The sequence below is a fragment of the Orussus abietinus genome, unplaced genomic scaffold (assembly GCF_000612105.2).
Source record: "Orussus abietinus isolate OABI.00-Male unplaced genomic scaffold, Oabi_2.0 scaffold74, whole genome shotgun sequence".
In the NCBI taxonomy this organism is placed as follows: domain Eukaryota; kingdom Metazoa; phylum Arthropoda; class Insecta; order Hymenoptera; family Orussidae; genus Orussus; species Orussus abietinus.
Window position 1 is genome coordinate 133,327 of NW_019395987.1, and position 18,085 is coordinate 151,411.

Below are 18,085 nucleotides of genomic sequence, written 5' to 3' on the forward strand. Positions count from 1 at the left end.
ATTTTTTACGATCAAGTTTCGGAGTCCAACAGGTTCCGCGCATTTGACAGGACACGTTAGCCTAAAACCCGAAGTAGCTTTATCGAAATTTTATTCAAAGATATGCGAGATGAATAAAAGAAATAGGCTTTGATGACTAAACGAGTACGTCTTATTCAGTTTGAATTTACGAGTGGATCGAGTGGAACCACTTTGGCCGGACGACACCGGTACAGTGGACGGGGATCGAGAAGGTGAGCGCCACTGTGCTAAAGGGTTCCGCCGGCGGCGAAATGCCGCATTGCTCTCCGCCAATTATCCGGCGGGGCGCACTATTCTCTCGGATTCCTGGCCTCCTAGATTTATTTGTCAAGCGCGCACGTGCCCGCGCGTTTCACCGACGCATTCGTAGGAAACCGGGAGGCACTTCGCCGCGCTCCTTTGTCAAAATTCACGCAAGGAATCCGACTTACGGAACTAGCTACATCCTTACCAAACTCCGCTTCCCGGGAGGACACGCTACCGAACCTCGTGAGAAACCACGTGGGTATGCTGGGCCCGATAATTACGAAGCACCTCATCCTTGTGAATTCTCGCGTTCTCTCGCCTAAATACCGCTTGCTTAACAGGGTAACGCGATGCCGGGAAGCTTTAAAAAAAACTTGCGGTGACGGGAAAAAAAAAATTCCGAACGCCGCGGCACTTTGTAAAATGCGCGAAGCAGCCATAGAAATTAACGGAGGCCGTACCAAATATGAAATCGAGCGGTATCGGGGAACGCGAACGCCATTCCTTCGTTACACCGATGATACCGTATCCGTAGGTAAGGCCCTCGTGCCTCCCCGGGTACATTTATTTGTATTCGATAAGATCCGGTTGCATTTACGATTTCAAAATTTAAACGGTATTTGGTGTATTGTGACACTAATGGAGCTCGTCATTGTCTGACAATCCCCGCGGGCTGATATTGACGGGCTAGTGTAGGGCTGTGCGAGAACTTAATCGCGGGTGAATAAAATAACTCCGGATATAGGTAACACAAGTAAACAATATTTTTGTCCGGTACAATAGAGAGCGCGTGATTTGAAATGGTTGTCAGTTGACTTGGCAACGCTTTTTGAGAGATCGCGTGTTGTCTCGGCAACTGTCGGTTGGAATCTGATTTTGGGCTTTGACTCGAATGGTTAAAAAATTACTAATTTATACTAAGAATTTATTGAGATGGGCTATCGACGCTCCATTTGGCTAAAGTTATACCGAGATAAGTAGGTAGATGCGAGTTTCGATGACGGGTAATTAATGATAAGTAAGACCCGTAATTTGATTTGCTCACCCGTGAACCCATTGGTGCAGGAGCAGACGTACTCGTGGAGAGACTTGAGATTGCAAGCGGCCCCGTTTAGGCAAGGCCCGGAATCACAGGCGTTCTCAATGGGTATCTCGCAGAGACTGGCGGTAAATCCCACAGGACAAGTGCAAACGAAGGAGGGCGTGCCGCCTCCGTGTCCCTCGCGTACTCTGCAGGAGCCGCCGTTCTGACACCTCGGTCCCGTGTGACAGGGATTAAGATGCTGGCAGTATTCCCCCACGTACATGGAGGTGCAGCTGAAACAGAAACGATTTTTTGTCGGATTAGAAAGGGGACCTCGGACGAGACTACGAGGCGAGTCGCAGGATCCGTCGAAGATCGGAGAAGCGGATGCGCCCGAAATAATCCAGTTCGCGACGTCAATCATCGAACGATTGGCGGAAAAAACGTGTGAGGCTGCGTGGTCCAAGATGGAGGAATCCCCTCAAAGAGGCGGACTCGCGTGCACCCTCGAGCCGGCGGGGTCGAAACGCTCCGGCAATTCCGGCCGGCTTTTATCTACCGACTAATTCCTGCCTTCTATAAATTCCGCAGACACCTACCTATTCTTCTATTCATTGTGTACCTTCGACATCGGGGCGCCCCATATACGAGATCCCCCTGATGGGTTTGGGTCCTCGAGGAGATGCCCCTAGGGACCGAGTCCTGAACGGAGACTTTTAAACTCTCCTCGAAATTGAATTCAATATCATTCCACCCCAAACTATTGACTGTTACAGATGAAATTTTACAATAATTTGCTAGAAGCAATTAGTTATTAAATGTCAACATTGGAATGATTTATAAAGTACTTCCGGAGAGTAATCCAGACATGATATCGTTATTATTAAAATTCTGAACGTTTAAGCGCGATGCTATCTTGATAATGATTCTCGAGTGATTTTCAGAGTTCAGGAAAAGGATGGCCTTGGTACGCTTAAAGGACGAGAAGAGTCCACGGGCGACCTTATTAGTTAGGAGAAAGCGAGATATTTGTCGCGCTCCTGCGAGGGATATCCTGGGATGGCTCTTAGATCACATTTTGCCGTCCACTTAAGGGCCGCGGATTCTTCCACGGTAACGAAAGGAAGAGAGGGAAGAGGCGGACGAGCGAGAGAGAGGGAACGAAGTACGAAGCCAGAGCTTAGGTAAAAGACAAGAATGTATCGGCGGCATTGTCCGCGCGCAGCTGGTTCCCTTGCGCGGCTCGCGCAAAGCCGGTATTTCTATAAACGGAAGCGATTCCGCGACCATTACTTCTCTCGCTCTCGTTCGACCGGTCAGGGCCGAAGAGCAGTCCGAGAAAGCGGCGACGCGCCGAGGTCCTGCATGCATTTATCTCTAGGCGCGCATCTGCATCCTGAGCACCAACGAACGCTTCTTCGGGACCGAACGTAACGAGGCCCACGCTAGGCCGCAATAACTTCCGCAGAAGTCCGTCCTTATGGACTGCCGTGCTCAAAATGGAACTCCTTGGCCACCTTGGTGTCCGCACGGATGGAACCGCTGATGGACCCCTCGCCCAAGATCGTATCCTAGGAGATGCATCAAAGATAGTAAAGATGTCGAAGGTAAAAAATCTAAGATCCACGCAAGGCGTCGCTGAAAATCTGCCGTTCCATCGAACCCGACACGCATAATTACGAGATCGGGCAGAGCTCCTCTTCTGCAAGAAATGGCATATCCTTTGGTGTTAAGTAACCGCGAAAAATGCGTTAGAGGGTGGTAGAACAAACCTTGGAAATTCGTTCTTATGGACTGCCGTTCTAAAAATACAACCGATTCTGTGCCGCAGTCTGCGAGAGTCCGCGTGCAGGTGGAAACGAGAGAGAACAGGGAGTCCGTGATACCACTGTCGGTGGAAGTGATGCCAGAGGCTGTACAGCTCGTATCAATCACAATCCACCAGCAATAAAGCTTCACTCTGCCGTTGGTGCGTCGCAAAAACTGCGAAACCATTATGTAGGAAGGAGTAGACCGACTCGTTCCTAGGGGGCACGTCTACGTGCTTTCGATCCCCCCCTGCCTTCGCATGCGTGTTCCGCGTATGGTACACCTACTCTCCGCCTTCCCGATTGGCCCTTTTACGAGGTTCTCTATATGGCAAGGAGTAATGCCGTATCCTGTGCTCGTGTGCGTATCACGACCACGTGGGAAGCCCTGTAGGGCGCTCGACAGGAAAGAGAACGCGTTCGAAGGATTTCAAAGAGATACTGCATCCTTTGTTATTAATTGTTATTATACAGTAAACGAAAGAACCCTCAAAATTATCCATCTACTTTCATGCGTTAGGTCTCATCTTTCTCAATCGATCGTTAGAGCCTTTCGTCAAAAAGGTATCGTCATTCATTTATGACCAATATACGATTAATAAGTTGCACCACCACGGATCGTATTCGGTTGACAGGAGAGACGTATAAAACGAACTTATCTTTGACGCGTAAGAAAATTCGATGTCCTTAACGCGATAAAGGATATGAGTGATCGTTAGGCACAAAATTTCTCGATATCTGACGGGCTAGAATGTCGAGTATAATTATTTTCTTCGAGAGGTCGTTGTTTATTTACAGACGTGAAGTCGGTGTTATAGATGATCGACGAAATGATGTTTACGAATGGAGTCGTCCACGATCGAGCCGATTCGCTTCCCGAGAGCGTAGGTCTGCGATTCGATGAAGATTGCCACAACTAATGCTCGGCAGCAATTCTCCGCTGGCAGTCATTTCGTGCGACGATAAGGTATTCACGCTCATCTCTCCTGTTTTCTTCTTTTTTCTCGCATGAAATTCGCATAGGCGGTGGTGTGCACAAGGACACGAACGTTCAGCCGAGTATTCCCGAGGTACTTCCTGCGAAAGTACACGAGTATCTGCACTCTGGTAATATATACGGAAAGCGTCTCATCGAGTCTCGCCGACTCCCCGCGGGACGTTTAGTCGGCAGGGAATTCCAGGGAGGGAAATACACTAAATGAGGATATTCAAATTTCGCATTCACGCCTAACTAATTTCGCCTCAAAGAGCGCCGCGTTGTTTACGCTTGCGCCCAAGAGCGGCGCTTTGATGCGATCCGCGCTCTTTCAGAACGCAATTAGCGCTTCATTGCGCGCCTCCGCTTCGTCCAGATGGGAGAGATAGGACGGTCGAAAGGACGAAAATCTCGCGGTTTGCCTTATTAATTAGGACCTTTTAAAGTTAACTCGAAGTCGGTACGAGGCGCGACGCTTTCCACCTCCCGCGTCTCGCGTTGCTGGCTAGTGCCTAAGGTGCGATAGGAATTAGAAGGACGTAAGTAATGGAGCAAATAATTCTTTTAATGGAGTCATTATCGAGTTATGCTTTGGCCGGCGACAGTGCCGCCCAAATTATAACGTGCAAATTCATTGGGCAAGCGTCCCGTCTGTGCCGAAAATATTATCGAGCCGATATGAATTATTCAACTCCTCGAGAGGAGGTTTGCGGATGTTATCTTGCCCCGTCCGGAAGGGTGGATAGCTCGGGTTCTGGGAGTCATAGACAGTAACGGGACCGCAAACTCCGTTGAATTAATGGAGAAAATGCCGGACGGAGGGCCCCGAGGAGAGCCGACGACCTTAAAACCGCGCACGTTGTGTACGCGGTGTCAGGAAGAGACAGCAGCGAAAACGGGAGCCCAGCCCACGGTGAATAGCGGCCGTAAAGTATTTCATTATACACGTGCGCAATAAATGTTTACGAGGAGACTCAAACCGATTCTATGCGGCGGCGCGAGGGCGCGATAAAGCGGCATTTATGTTTGCGTCGCGCTACCGACGCATCGGCGCAGACCGGTTGCTCCTCGCGGACGAATTCCTGAAGGTACCGAGAGAAGACGCCCGACGCGACGCCAAGAACCCCGGGGAGTCGTAAAGATTTTCTTCTTTGTTTCTTCCGTGGCGAGTCCCTTTGGTTTATGATCGGTAACGCTGATATCTCGAAGGGCTCGCGAGTAAACTCCCAGACGGTTTGACTCTCTCCCTCTTTCCGCGCCTTCCGGACCACCAACGTGGTGGGTACCTTCGACTACTCCCGCAGATGAGAGATCCGTGAGGGGGTGGTTTAAATGGCTCTGCAAAGATCACCGTTCCCCTTCCCGATGATCTTTCTTTGTATACAATAAAATCCTATTACCACGCAAGCTACAGGATGAGCTAGTGGATCGTATCAGAAGCACGTGATGTAATTTAGCAACGGTAACTTTAGGACGAGCGCAATTAATTTGTATTAAAAAATTATGGTTTCGGACGACGCATAAAACGTGTACGGAAGGCGTTGAAACGACCCGCGATCTGACGTAACTTCGCAATCTATGGAAGTTCCACGAAGCAAATATGGCGCAACGTTCCCGGGCTATGAACTCATTTGCGCTTCGTGCGACCGTCGTTAATCCGACGCGAGCTAGTTAGCGCCATCCGCAACGGCCTGTGCAACGCGTGTACATAAATAGTCTTCTAATTGAGGAGCATCGTCAATGGAAGCGCCACGCGTATACATTCGCTCGCTCAAAAAGCTCCCGCGCCTTATTTCTTTTTTTATTCCTCCACTCGTGATCGCGACGGTAGGGATTTCGGTGGGTATAAGAACGGAAGGAAGTGTCTTCAGAAGTGCGGAAAGGAATTGTTGCGAGCGACGAAAATGGTCTCTTCTAGGCGAGGACGTTGACACGGCGGTAGTTGTTTGCGCGTACAATTTAGTTCGGTTCCGCGATGGGAGCCAGCGGTCACGTGGGGCGTAATATAGTTTGGTCGTAGACGGCCGCCATGGCGGCGGTGGCCTACAACTATGTCCGTTTATCTCGCAATCGAGTGCGTGGGAACGCAATGCCAACGTCGGCTTCCACGTAATTTTCCGTGGGGAATCCGAGTTCGGAGGCTGCAGCACCCGCGGAATCCATTGGACGGATCCGAGGGTTCTCCAAAGTGGAGGTCCGACCGGCCCACGGTGGGAAACTGCAATTCGTAGGATAGGTCGGGGATCCTTCCTGCCGAGAAAACGAGCGCTTTCGAGATTTTGCAACCTGGTCGGAAATCGGATTCGACGTCTGGACCGTGGCCTAAAGCCCCTCGATAGGATAAGCAAGGAGGGGGAGAAGAGGCAGGGTCGAAAGACGTGAAATCGGAAAAGACCCTGCATTATCCCCAAAATCGTCGCGTCTGTCCCGAAACGCCCTCTTTACGTTGCCATTCGAATCCAGGTACAAACCTTACCGTCGAACCTGCCAATGTTCGCAAATGGAACTCGGGTCCGAACATCTGACTCGGAAAACCTAATTTATTCGAACTTACATCTTCCTTAGAGGTTATGACAGCTATTGAGGGTCCAAAATCATTTTTTGCCCGTTTCACCACTTTACGGCGTCCTCTGTTAAGAAGAATGAAAACGTTGTTTCACGCTTGAAATATCAATTTTCAATTCTCTTAACACATTCGCGACCGGCAAATTTTTTCTGTTTTAAATACTGAGTACCGGCGAAAATAATGAAATTTTGAAACTGGTTGCCGCAAACTTGTGTCGTGTATCGTTATGGACGTGATTCATGTCAGCGGTAGCGAGTGTGTTAAGCCTCCTCGATACAATGGGAACATCTTGTAACAATTTCCTTACTTCACTCCGCGTTCGGGATTCACGGACTATTTTATTTCATTTTCAGGTATTCTTTTGGACATTCGTCAAACTAGCCTCAGAATTACAACGGAGATACGAAGAAACCGAAGTATGACGTTTTGCAAAGCGTTCGTCATTGTCGGTTCGCCGACACCGCCGGATTCGATTTGGGCACGGAGACCCTCCCCGAGGCCAACTCGAACGAAGCCCGGCGTAGTTAATTGGCAAACGTCTCTATTTGCCTAGGAAGGTCTTTGGATGAAGCAATGCCTGGACGGACAATCCGTGACAACGTAATACCGAACGGGCCCTGGACCGTGCCGACACGCTCTGAAATCGATCGAAGGCGACGCGAATCGTGAATGCTTTTCGTTCCCCGACGGTCGCGGGTTGAAGTGCGAGTAGCCTTGAAGTAGCGCTCGCTTCGGGCTCCGAGATCGATGGAGAACTTTGGGACACTCCACCAGATGCGACATCCTTTCTTCGTCCGAGAAGCACCGAAGATCAGGCCTGCATCGTCGATCGATTGACAAGATTTCCGGGAATTTATCGCAGAATATCAGGCGGAAGAAACGGTCCACGCCGAAATTGCCTCGTAAATCTGCGACCGGCTCACGTGAGGCCATCTACATGACGAATGGCGCCAATCCCACCGGCGTCACTATCTAAACGAGCATCTTAAATTGCACGCAACGACGATGACGACGGTGACGCGAGAAAGCGTCGGCACGCGGTTTGTGCCCGACATTTCCTGGAGATTGGACGTATTCTTTTGAAAACGCTCAGAGTTGAACCTATATCGGGAATGTCATTCGTTGATCATTGTGACTTTATATGTGGAGTGACATCGTCGGGGAAAAAAAAGAAAAAAAAAAGCTTGAAGAAGAACTTGCAACTCTCATTACCAGAGTAGAATGTCTTGATTAGAAAAGCGGAATAGTCATCCGTGCCGAATGATCCGGCAAAGTCACGAACTACGAGGAGCGGAATCCTCATTTCTCCGAGTAATTGGAAGAGAGAAGCAGCAAGGAAGTTACCCCAAGGAATCCCCTGGAACTCGATGCACTTCGGGTCTCGGCTTCTAAATCATTTGCACTATCGCGCGAAGCAAGGGGGGAAAGGTGGCAAGTAAAAAGTTTCCCTCATCCCAGGCCGATAATGCGCGCCACTTAGCACTAAAATGGTAGCCTCCGGTGTCATTACGAATCGTCCACTTAACCGGTAACAACCCGGCAGGGGCAGACGGACGGAAAGCGCAACGCGAGCAAAACGATATCGGCGCGCTCCGAGGATCTCGAATCGGGGATGTCGATCGGCTCGCGAACCGCGGATCGGATTCCCCCCCCTTCTGGGGCGGTCTATCAAATGAATCCGAGTTCCCGATCGCCGAAAGAAACGCGCACGAGCGTGATGCGCGAATAAGGGGGGCAAGTAAAAAATCGCATTATCGAGGTTACGCGGAAGGGGTCGGACTCGGGACGATCGATTCGAGGGGCGGCGAGGTAAACGTCCGGAACCGCGAGGGTCCACGGTCGAGGGGGCCGAATCGATCGGCAAATCGGTCGAAATGAATTTCCTGGGCACGAGCTGGGTCCGGGGCCGACGCGGGGAGCACCGGCATCTCGAGGACGGCGGGAGGCGAAGATAGCCGCTATTGGTGGCTCTTAGGTGCGCACCACGCTCCGTCGGTCGCATCAACGACTACGAGCCGATGCCGCGTTTTTGCCGCGGCGCGGCGGCGCGCCGCATCGCGGCACTTTTTCCCGCGGCCGCGGCCGCGGCTCGCGCAAAGCGCCGGATTCGTACGTGCCGCGTACGCGGGACGGAGGCCGCGCATGCGCGGGGCCTCGTGCCTAGGCGACGTCCCTCCTTCCCTCGGGCCGCCGTGCTCCGATTCCCGACGTCCGCGTCGATCGGCGTTCGGCCGGCCTCGCTGTCCCTGCTCGGTCCCGGTCGGTCCTGGGGGGCAGTCCGGCCACGTAGCCGGTCATTACGCCGGTACGCTGTCGGATGCCACGGCACTTTCTTGCCGATTGCCGTGCGCTCCGACGACCCTCTCCGCTCCGGAAACGAGCCATTTTCGCGGAAGAGGTGTCTTTGCCGGACCTCGCCGACCGACTCGAGAGTTGACGTAATTGCAACGGCTCTTCTCAAGATGTCTCGTTATTCCAACAGGGTCCCGAACCTTTCACGATATACTTTCATGACTATCGAAGTTGTATGGCCGTCTGCCGGAGGAACGAACGGAACGATATAGAAGTCGTTCCGTGTACCCTGCGAACCATGCCCATGACCCCTACCCCGTTACGTAAACCCGATCTTATTGAATTACGCGATTACGTGATGTATTTTGAACAACGGTGCCAAGGAAAGATTGAACCCTGACGACGGGCCCGATGAAAAATGAAAGGACGCGCTCCAGCGCATCAATTTTCAAGATCGACGTCGCATGGATCGAACCCACCCGATTCCAATAGGACCCAGCTTCTTCCCGAGATACCTTCCGTTTTTTCTCGTCGGCGCGTCGCATCGCGAAACTCGAGACCACCCATTATCGAACCAGAGCCGGGTATCATTTACCGCCGTCTTATTCCGAGGCTGCCGGGTATACCATTAGCCGGTTAATTGCAACATTTTTATCTTGGCTTTGAACGATTCCCGTCTTTCACCGTCGTTCGCTCGCCCCCGAGCCCGCGCGCACATAACGAGCCTCCATTAGTCGCGAAAATCAGCTCGGTCGCACGTCGGTCGGCTGAGAGGCACTCGAGCCGCAAGAATGCCGGTCGGAGGTGATATTTTCGGCGCGTCCCGAGTGTCGAAGCTCTGGGACGGTGTCAACGACGCGACGATGGCCGTCCCCTCGCTCGGGGACTTAACAGGGCCCGGCAAGGACGAGGCTATCGCCGCGACTCATCTCCGGTCCCGGGGCCCGAGCGGACACCGCGCCACCCACCTCCGGCCGATGGACCGCGCCAGTCTCGGGTCTCCTCGGGGTCCATTAGCGTCAGGGCTTGTAATTTGCCGCGCCGAATGTTAATGGACTCCGCCGAGCCGCGGCACACCCCGCCGGACGGTAGTGGCCCCGGGTTCGACACTGGAGAACTCGTCGCCCCCGCCGTCACCCCCCCGACAGATCCGGATCCGCCGTCGAATATCCCCTCGAGGTGGCGCGTCCCTACTTCGACGTGTAATTAGCCCGGGCTACTAATTACCGCGATGTCGACGACACCCGGAATCGAAGTACGCCCAGGAATCTCGGACCCGGACCCGATATTGATCGGACGTCACCGTCCAGCGGATGCCTAATGTCTCATTCCGAGCCCTGCTGGCGACCGACTCGCTTGGGTACCTCGGATAACGGATGGAAGTCCATCTAACCCGTTTTCACCGTGCCGTATATTCGATTGGAAATTAAGGTGCATTTTAATAAATCGATGAGCGAGAAATTGGAATTTCGTGGAGAATGCGCGTTGAAGACGCTTTTAGATCTCTCGATGCCGAAGGGTCTCGGAGCTGGTGCGGGGAACGCCCAAGGCTGGAGTGGAACTGGGCGGAGATACGATAAGTGCTATTATAAAAAAGAAAATAAAATGAGTACCAGCCCGCCACGTGGTTAACTCCGTATGCCACATGGGAAACACTTTATGTGACAAAGTACCTCAGAGCGTACACTATATCGGCGTATTGGAACGTTGTTACTAAGCCGACGTTTATGTCCAGTGGTATTAATGCCCTGCGCGCGGAGCGCGAGTTAAATGTGACGCACGCGAAGGATCGGTTTAAATGACCATATAACACTTAATGTTGATGCCAACGTAATAGGTGTCGTTGGGCAAGGGATCATACCTTAAATCCCGAAACTAAGCTTCCCGTAACTTAATAAATCGTTAGGGCATTAATTCCATGAAAGAGAAACACCTTCTAAAAGAGGACCGAAGAAGGCCTACGGCTCGGGTGGTTTCCTGCACGACGTCACCTATAATTTTCATCGTACACGGCATACGTCATGCACCGTTTCCGTTGCGCCTTTTTTTTTTTCGAACAATGTACCGTAGGAACTTCATTGGTCAGGTAATGCCGGGACGAAGGGCGAAAGCTTCCCTTGTCAGTTGGAATTCTTTGCATGGAATTCAATCGCCTAAAAATGGATTTCCATCCTCCAAGGTCCTTCGACGGGAACGGGAATGCGCAGAAGAGGGGAAGCAAGGAGAGACAAGGCGAGGGCGAGAGGAAATGAGAAGGAAGACCGGCTTCCCACGTGGATAATGTGACTGCGGGTACATTGGGCTGCCAGGGGCTGACACTCCTCTGTGAGGGAGGCTGCGGTCCGCGTGCATTCCGTGCAAGAGGAAAACGCTTGTTTACGGGGGTCTCGGGTTACCGCGAAGGTCGTCGAACCCCTATTAGGCTTTAATTAGGGCGTACCACCTGGTGGTGCTCCCTCGGGATCGGGCACTAGGATTGGAACGAAAACAGAAATCGTGCGAATCGCCGATACCCGAAACCCGATGCTCCGAGTGGGGACGACTGACCCTTTCCTTTTCCTGACGAAATGTGTTTCGACGTAGAGTAGAGCCGGTCGTGCTTTGGGGTATTTACGGGGTATCTCGGTTGACAGGAACCGGGATTAATCCTTTGCCCTCGAACGTTACTTCAACGACAATGTCCATACTCCGTGTCGTGTGAAATCTCTGACGTTGACGAGGAACTTGGCCGAGGGAGTCGTCAGAAAATCCCACGCAATTTGCATCAACCCACGTTTCTGCCTTTCAAGTGCGGTTTCTAGCTAACGTTTGATACGAGAGACCTCGAGTCGGGATCTTGGAGGGGCATTTCGGACAAGTTGAGTTAAACTTGAAAGAGACTCGCCCAACCGCGCGTCGTTTCTACGAATATGCCGAATAAAAAAATGGATTGCCGTATCATTACCGGTATTATGACAGTCATTAACCGGCAGAGAATGAGAGGTAAAGAATACGAATGTTCTCGAGAGACAACTTGAGCGTTTCTTCTTCGTTTTTGATTTTTTATGGCTCTGGTCGACGACGATAACGCAGAGAGCGCAAGAGCGTCTGGCGTGTGGCTTTGAAAGGTAACACTCGCCGTGGCGTGTGTGCGGTTATGAACCGTAAAGGTGCGATGGAAATTGCGCCAGGCCAGGAGTTTTGAAAGGACCGGTAGCGCTGCTTTTTATACACCCTGTGTGCTCGCAAGGCTGTCGAAGTCTTGCGGCTGCGGCCGCGGAGAGACCGCGATTGCGGCCAAACTTTTCCTTCGACGCCCGGGAAGACACACGCGAATGCGTGGGCAATCGCTCGAAGGAACTCATTTATGAGACAGGACTGCTCCGCTTTATAATTTCGATAAAATACCACATTAAACAGAAATTTCACCCTCCTTTAAAATTTATACAATTTCTGTTTTTACCTTAATAAAGAAGTTTCGGATAATAAACGTCACTTCTGCAAGAGCATAAGGACTGCACTTGGTTCATCTCAGAAAACGGTTTGGTGAAGCGAACCGAATTTTAGTTCATACGAACGAACTCGTTTGCTTCAACGAATTGAAGTGTTTTACCTAAATTGTTTTGTTAAATTCAGAAAATATTTTAGCCTGTAAACTAAATATTTTAGTCTAATGTCCCGCAATTACTTTAATATTTTGTGCGTCACAATATTTTACATAATTAACCCAAAGTTATGAACCAAAGAAGTTTGTCATGTCAACCAAATATTCTTTGGAGTGAAGAACATGAAATTCAGAGTAAATAGGAATGCCCAAATTCACGCAAAAATCTATCCCTGGAACATCTCTAACCGATCGCTTACAAAAAAAAAGAAAAAAAAACACTATCCACTTTGGATCACTGTGAACAGCCGGTCCAAGAGTCGTCCTTTGCGCTGCGTCCTTCTCGCGCTCTCGGATCCTCCCTGTAAGTTCATCTGCGTCGCCTGTCTTGGTCAAAAGACGAAGGCAAGAAATTCGCAAAAGAGACGGACAATTTGACCTCATCCTCGACTTCCTCGGGGGCCTGGTGGAAGGCGAGGCTCGTGAAATTGCGACAATAATTGCTCTCGTGTTCCGGCACTCGGCGCGGCTTATTGGCGGAGTAATTAATGGTGGACGGGGCGATGTTTACGAGCGATGAGAGAGGGATATGAAATTAATAATCGATACCCCGCGAGGTCGGCCCCACCTCGAGGTGCGGACCGATCTCGCGCCGACTTCTTCCGACGAATTGCCGGCTGCTTTCCTTCGCCCTCCCCTCGCACGCTTTCTCGACTTTCTTCCCCTGAAACGAAGCGGAAATGCCAACTCGAACCCTCGGGCCACTTTGACGCACGAGTGTCGGAAAGGTTGCAACAACAAACGCTCCAGAAGAGTACTTTCCTCCCCCACGTGGCGCACCAGATCGAAGATTTTGTGCGTCTCTGTGCGACACACACCCTGGTCCTCGTGAAATATACCCTATAGCTTAGGACGCACTACCGGAAGAGCATCTGATTCGTTCAATAAATAAAACGATGTTTGAATAAAAGTGTCAGACGCTAAGGAAAGCTTGGGTACTATATCGTTAAGTGTTCATTCATTACGTGGTAGAGTAAGTAATCATATTTTATAGGGGTTACCAAGCGAATTCCTATCTCCGAATATAGTAAGCCATAATAATTTTCTATCGTGTACCTCCTAATTTGGCACGACGAATTCATCGAGTCATAGAACCCGTCTAGGTTTCCCGAGCATAAGGAGCGGGACGTTAAAGCTGGTTCACTTCTGAGCCATCATGTTCCCACGTATAAAGATTAAAATAATAAACAAAATTTATCCCCTAAGACACGGCAGAGATAAACAAAAGCTGTTAGAGAATATCACAGGAGTGGATATTTAAAGGTATAATTCACATCTAACGCGGTTTCTTCTATGATCGTTTATTATCTTTTCTTTATGTGGTTTAAAGCGGGTCACGCGTCCCATCACGGAACTAGCGTTCGAGCTTGGCTCTGGAGGATGGTAATCCGGGAAGGGTTCTCACGCGGTCCACGGTTTATTTTGGTACTCCTTCGCACCCAAAGGGGTTGGCCATTGATAACCTAATGGGATCTGAGAGTCCTCTCCGCGCGACGTCCCATGAGAACGCGCGCCATTAGGCGGATCCCGCGGGAACTGGCAGGACCGAATCCCGAAAGGGCTGAAATGGTCCATTACCGTCGCCGATAATTCGGAGCACGCGTTGCGCCTCGGAAAATTCAATCGGGGGCTTCTTGATCGATTCCGATAATTATCGAGGAATCGTCGGAGATTAAATAAAGGTCGCCTGGACCGAGCTGCGGTCCCAATTAGTCCAGACTCCGTTAGGGTCGGCCAAGAGAACGACTCTCGTCTCGAATCGAAAACACGCCTGCTGCTCACATGTGACAGCGTATGGGTACGTTTCGTGCGTCCATGTATCCCGGCAAGAAATGCCAAAGAGTCGAATCTGGCCGCCGCCTCGAGATCCCTAGGGACCATCCTATGCATCCTCGTAGGACCAAAGCCAGACGGGAACCGGACGCGCCTCGGAGCGACGCGTCAAATTTGCAAGTTAATACGGGCCAGGGACTTTTACGAGGGACTCGGCCATGCAGGACACGGCGGACCCGCCATAGAAGGATTTGACCAAGGTTGCGTCTGAAGGGCCAACATTCGGATATACTACAATACAGAATAGGTTTACGTAAAACAATAACGACGTTAGGTCAAATCACTTGTCCATGAAAAACGTCGGTAATATCTCTTAATCATTATACACTAAAGTGTAACGTATCGGCTTCTGCCAGGGGTCTTACGACTAGATTTAATTGCATTTTAGTAATATTTCAGTAGTGCAATAAATATTTACCCTATGTATATTTCATGTACGTCTCGTTGATGCCATTGCAATTCTGTGTCCAATAAATAAATACGTAGAAGCATTCACTCGGTATATATTGGTTTGTAATTGTGATTTTCCACGTAGGTATAATTGGAATTACTCGACTTCCTGACGTTTTTCTTTTTTTTTTAACGTGGTATTATCGAATCGTCAGGGAGCAGAGAGAACGATTTCATGAGTTATCGATTCTACAGGTTGCGGGATCTACAGGTTGGCGCCATTGGTGACGTAGGAGTCCCATGGCGCTCTTCTTTCCGCTCAAACAAGTGCCCCGGTTCAGCTGCTTCGTTTCACCTTCTCGGGTCAAAGGGGTCCGTCGGGGAAAAAAAACGAGGTTAGCGGCGAAAAGAAAAACGTCTTCGCGCCGGAATACGGCGAAGCGTATCGTTAACAGTTTACAGAGGCGAGAGCCAGGAGAAGGAAAGGGTTTGCTTAGCGCCATATGTTCGACTTTTTTTCTCCCTTCCTCGAGGAAGGAGAAGGTATGGGAGCACTTCTCTTTTTCCTTAGGCGCGAGAATGATATTTCCGTGAGCCCGTTGAGAGCAACGGTTCTCAAGGAGGACTTCCTTCCTTCGTTTTCTCCTCGCATTCAAGGCGAGTCGTCCGACTTAGTGACGGCGATGTTTAGATACACGTTATCTTTCTGCCGAGAGCTTTGCGGAATGACGTAGGAAAATCCGAACGATTTCTTTGATTATAAAAATCTGACAACTCTTTTGCGGCATCCGTGATTAATTTCCTTCGATCTTAAAGCCTAAATAATACAAACCATTCGAGCATTAATAAAAAAATTATTACGTCCAAGATAGGGAACGCGTAAGTCATACATTACCGCTCGGTCCTCCGAATGACTTTTCTCTTCGAAAATCTAAGATAACGCCAAGATTTACCATTAGCAGAGGCGTTATCATCTTGCAAGGAGTTCCGAATTCCAACATCGTGCCCGAAGTGGTTAACATCGTCACCGACGGGTCCAGGGCTTCTGGGTAGTTAGCGCCCGACTGGCGTGACTTCTCTTCTCGGTACCAATGTATCTTCGTGCCAGTGGCACCAACTTGTGCTACGGGCCGGTCGACGCGTACCAGCGAACAAGTAAGCGCTTTGGTAAGTACCCAAGTACGTACGAAAGTAAGATTGGCGCGGAGGAGTACACGGTGGGAATCGAATACTGGTCGGTTGACCTCACGAGTGCGATGTCAACGAGCTTAACTCTTGCTATTGGCAATGCTCCACCGTGGCCGAGCTCCAGACGACCAGACGATTGCGCCAAGAAATTGCCCTCCGAGCGGAGAAGAGGAGGGCGACGAGAAGGACGAAGAGAAGACGAAGAGCGTAGGTTAGTGTCGCGAGGTTACGGTTTCCCGAGCCCTTAAGCTTGACCGTCGTCCCGAGAGGGTCTGCCTCGTCATTGATTGCGAATTATTATCGCTCAATTGGCGACGTCGTAATCAGGATATTGGAGAAAATACCTAAAAAAAGTAACGCGCATCTCGATTTACCGGAAGTACGATGGTGATGCACAGTTTTCGTTTCTAAGAAAAGCGGGGAGGGAGGGAGGGATGGAGAATAATTACATAAGCAAAACGGGAAGAACAATAATGCCCGTATATCGATCCATGTCAGTGTTCCGATATTTCGATAATATTTAATTAATTATAAGTGGAACTCGGTGACGCCCTCGGATTAATCTTATCAGCCTTTAAGTCAACTAATTGTACTTAAAATTAAACAATTAACATTTTCAGGAGAAACCCCGAGTTCCACCTCGGTAGAAATAGACCTCGGACAAAACCGACCAAACATCGTCATCGGCACATTCCGGCGTCCTCCGTCAAGCGACAAGGGGATCGGCAACGAGGGACTCGCGTCGTTCGTAAAATCGTCAAGTCCGACGTTGAAGGGGTGCCTCGGCTCGTAAAAACGAGCGAGATGAGAGGACGCGAAGAGGGAAACCGCACACGCGGCTCGGATGGTAGGATCTCGAAGAACGCGCCAAGACAAAGAGGGGTCCCGAAGACGGGCTCCAGGAGAGGCTGTCGATAGCTAGGACGAGGACGAGGTCGAAGAGAGAGGAGGAAAGAACGATAGAGAAAAGAAGGACGGAATCGCCGCGAAGAGGAGCAAACAAAGGTCCGCGGGGGACGCGGTAAATAAAGGAGCGCGGATTCTATTAGCGACCACCCCCTGCTCCTCTTCCCCCCCACCCTTGCCCTGCCGCCGCCCTGGAAGCTCGAAGAGGAGACGCGGAGGACGAAGAAGAGGACGGGGAAGAAGAAGAGGAAGATGGCACCGCTCGGAGCTGTCCACTAATCTTCTCTCGTCTCCTCCACCTCCACCGTCGCAAAATGGCGGAGGGGGCCGAGAAAAGGATGATCGCGCTTTGTCTCTGCGGTTTCTGAGCTGTTCCCGCGCCGAAAGATGCTACCTTTTCCTGCCCTCCCCCGGTCCATGTCCCCGGTCCCGAGGGACCCGCCGCGGCCGGGGCTCGAGGCGAAGTAATTACCGAATGCGGTTTTTGCCGACGGAGACGCGTCGCACGATCCGAGTCCGGCTCGCTTTCCCCTGGAACCGGCATCTTCGGTCGGATCCAGGAGGATGGTGTCCTTTAAGGTCGTCGGGGACGTATCCGCAGGACCCGCCCGAGCCGGAGGCGGCAATTGTATGTTTTTACGTTTATACATTTGTAATTCATGATCCACGGCTATCCACTCTTACTCGAACGAAACGATATCGCTCTCTCGGGTACCATAAGTCAAACGATGCGGCGGGGTTGCGGTGGAACTCCTGCGGGAATTGCAAATGATGCCGTGAACTGTGGGGAGCGAGTTTTTGTGCTTCCCGAAATCGGGTCGCACGTTCCACGTGTCGTTTTTTGACAAACCCGGTTCAATTTTTAACGGAGCCGTGCCGTATTAAGTTATGTAATATGAATTAGGGAGCGCGGGAAATACTTGTCTTACCTCGTTTAGTTTCAGTAGACGTTCGTATTCGATTTCATTACGTTTCTCGACTACGATGGAATTTTAAAATTAGCGTCGGTGGAGATTCAGTTAATAGAAATACTTCTCCGTCTATCTGCGATGCGCGCGACTTAGCATATTATACCCATAAGACATAAACGCCCTTAGATTAGCATCGAGATGGAAATGAGCCTTTTCTCTCGCATGAGGCGGATACGACGCCCACGTGAATACGCGTGCGCAGTACCGTAAATTATACCCGC

The 18,085-nt window shown here is 50.7% G+C and overlaps 1 protein-coding gene across 1 annotated transcript in view; it reads right to left on the minus strand.

The window, feature by feature from the left end:
• The window catches only part of LOC105703866 (neurogenic locus Notch protein), a 232,227-nt gene that overhangs the window by 130,996 nt on the left and 83,146 nt on the right, over nucleotides 1-18,085 (minus strand). The window contains exon 3 of the mRNA XM_012432601.2: nucleotides 1,313-1,584. Within this exon, the coding sequence (XP_012288024.1) occupies nucleotides 1,313-1,584 (272 nt within the window). The remainder of the gene's footprint in view (nucleotides 1-1,312; nucleotides 1,585-18,085) is intronic.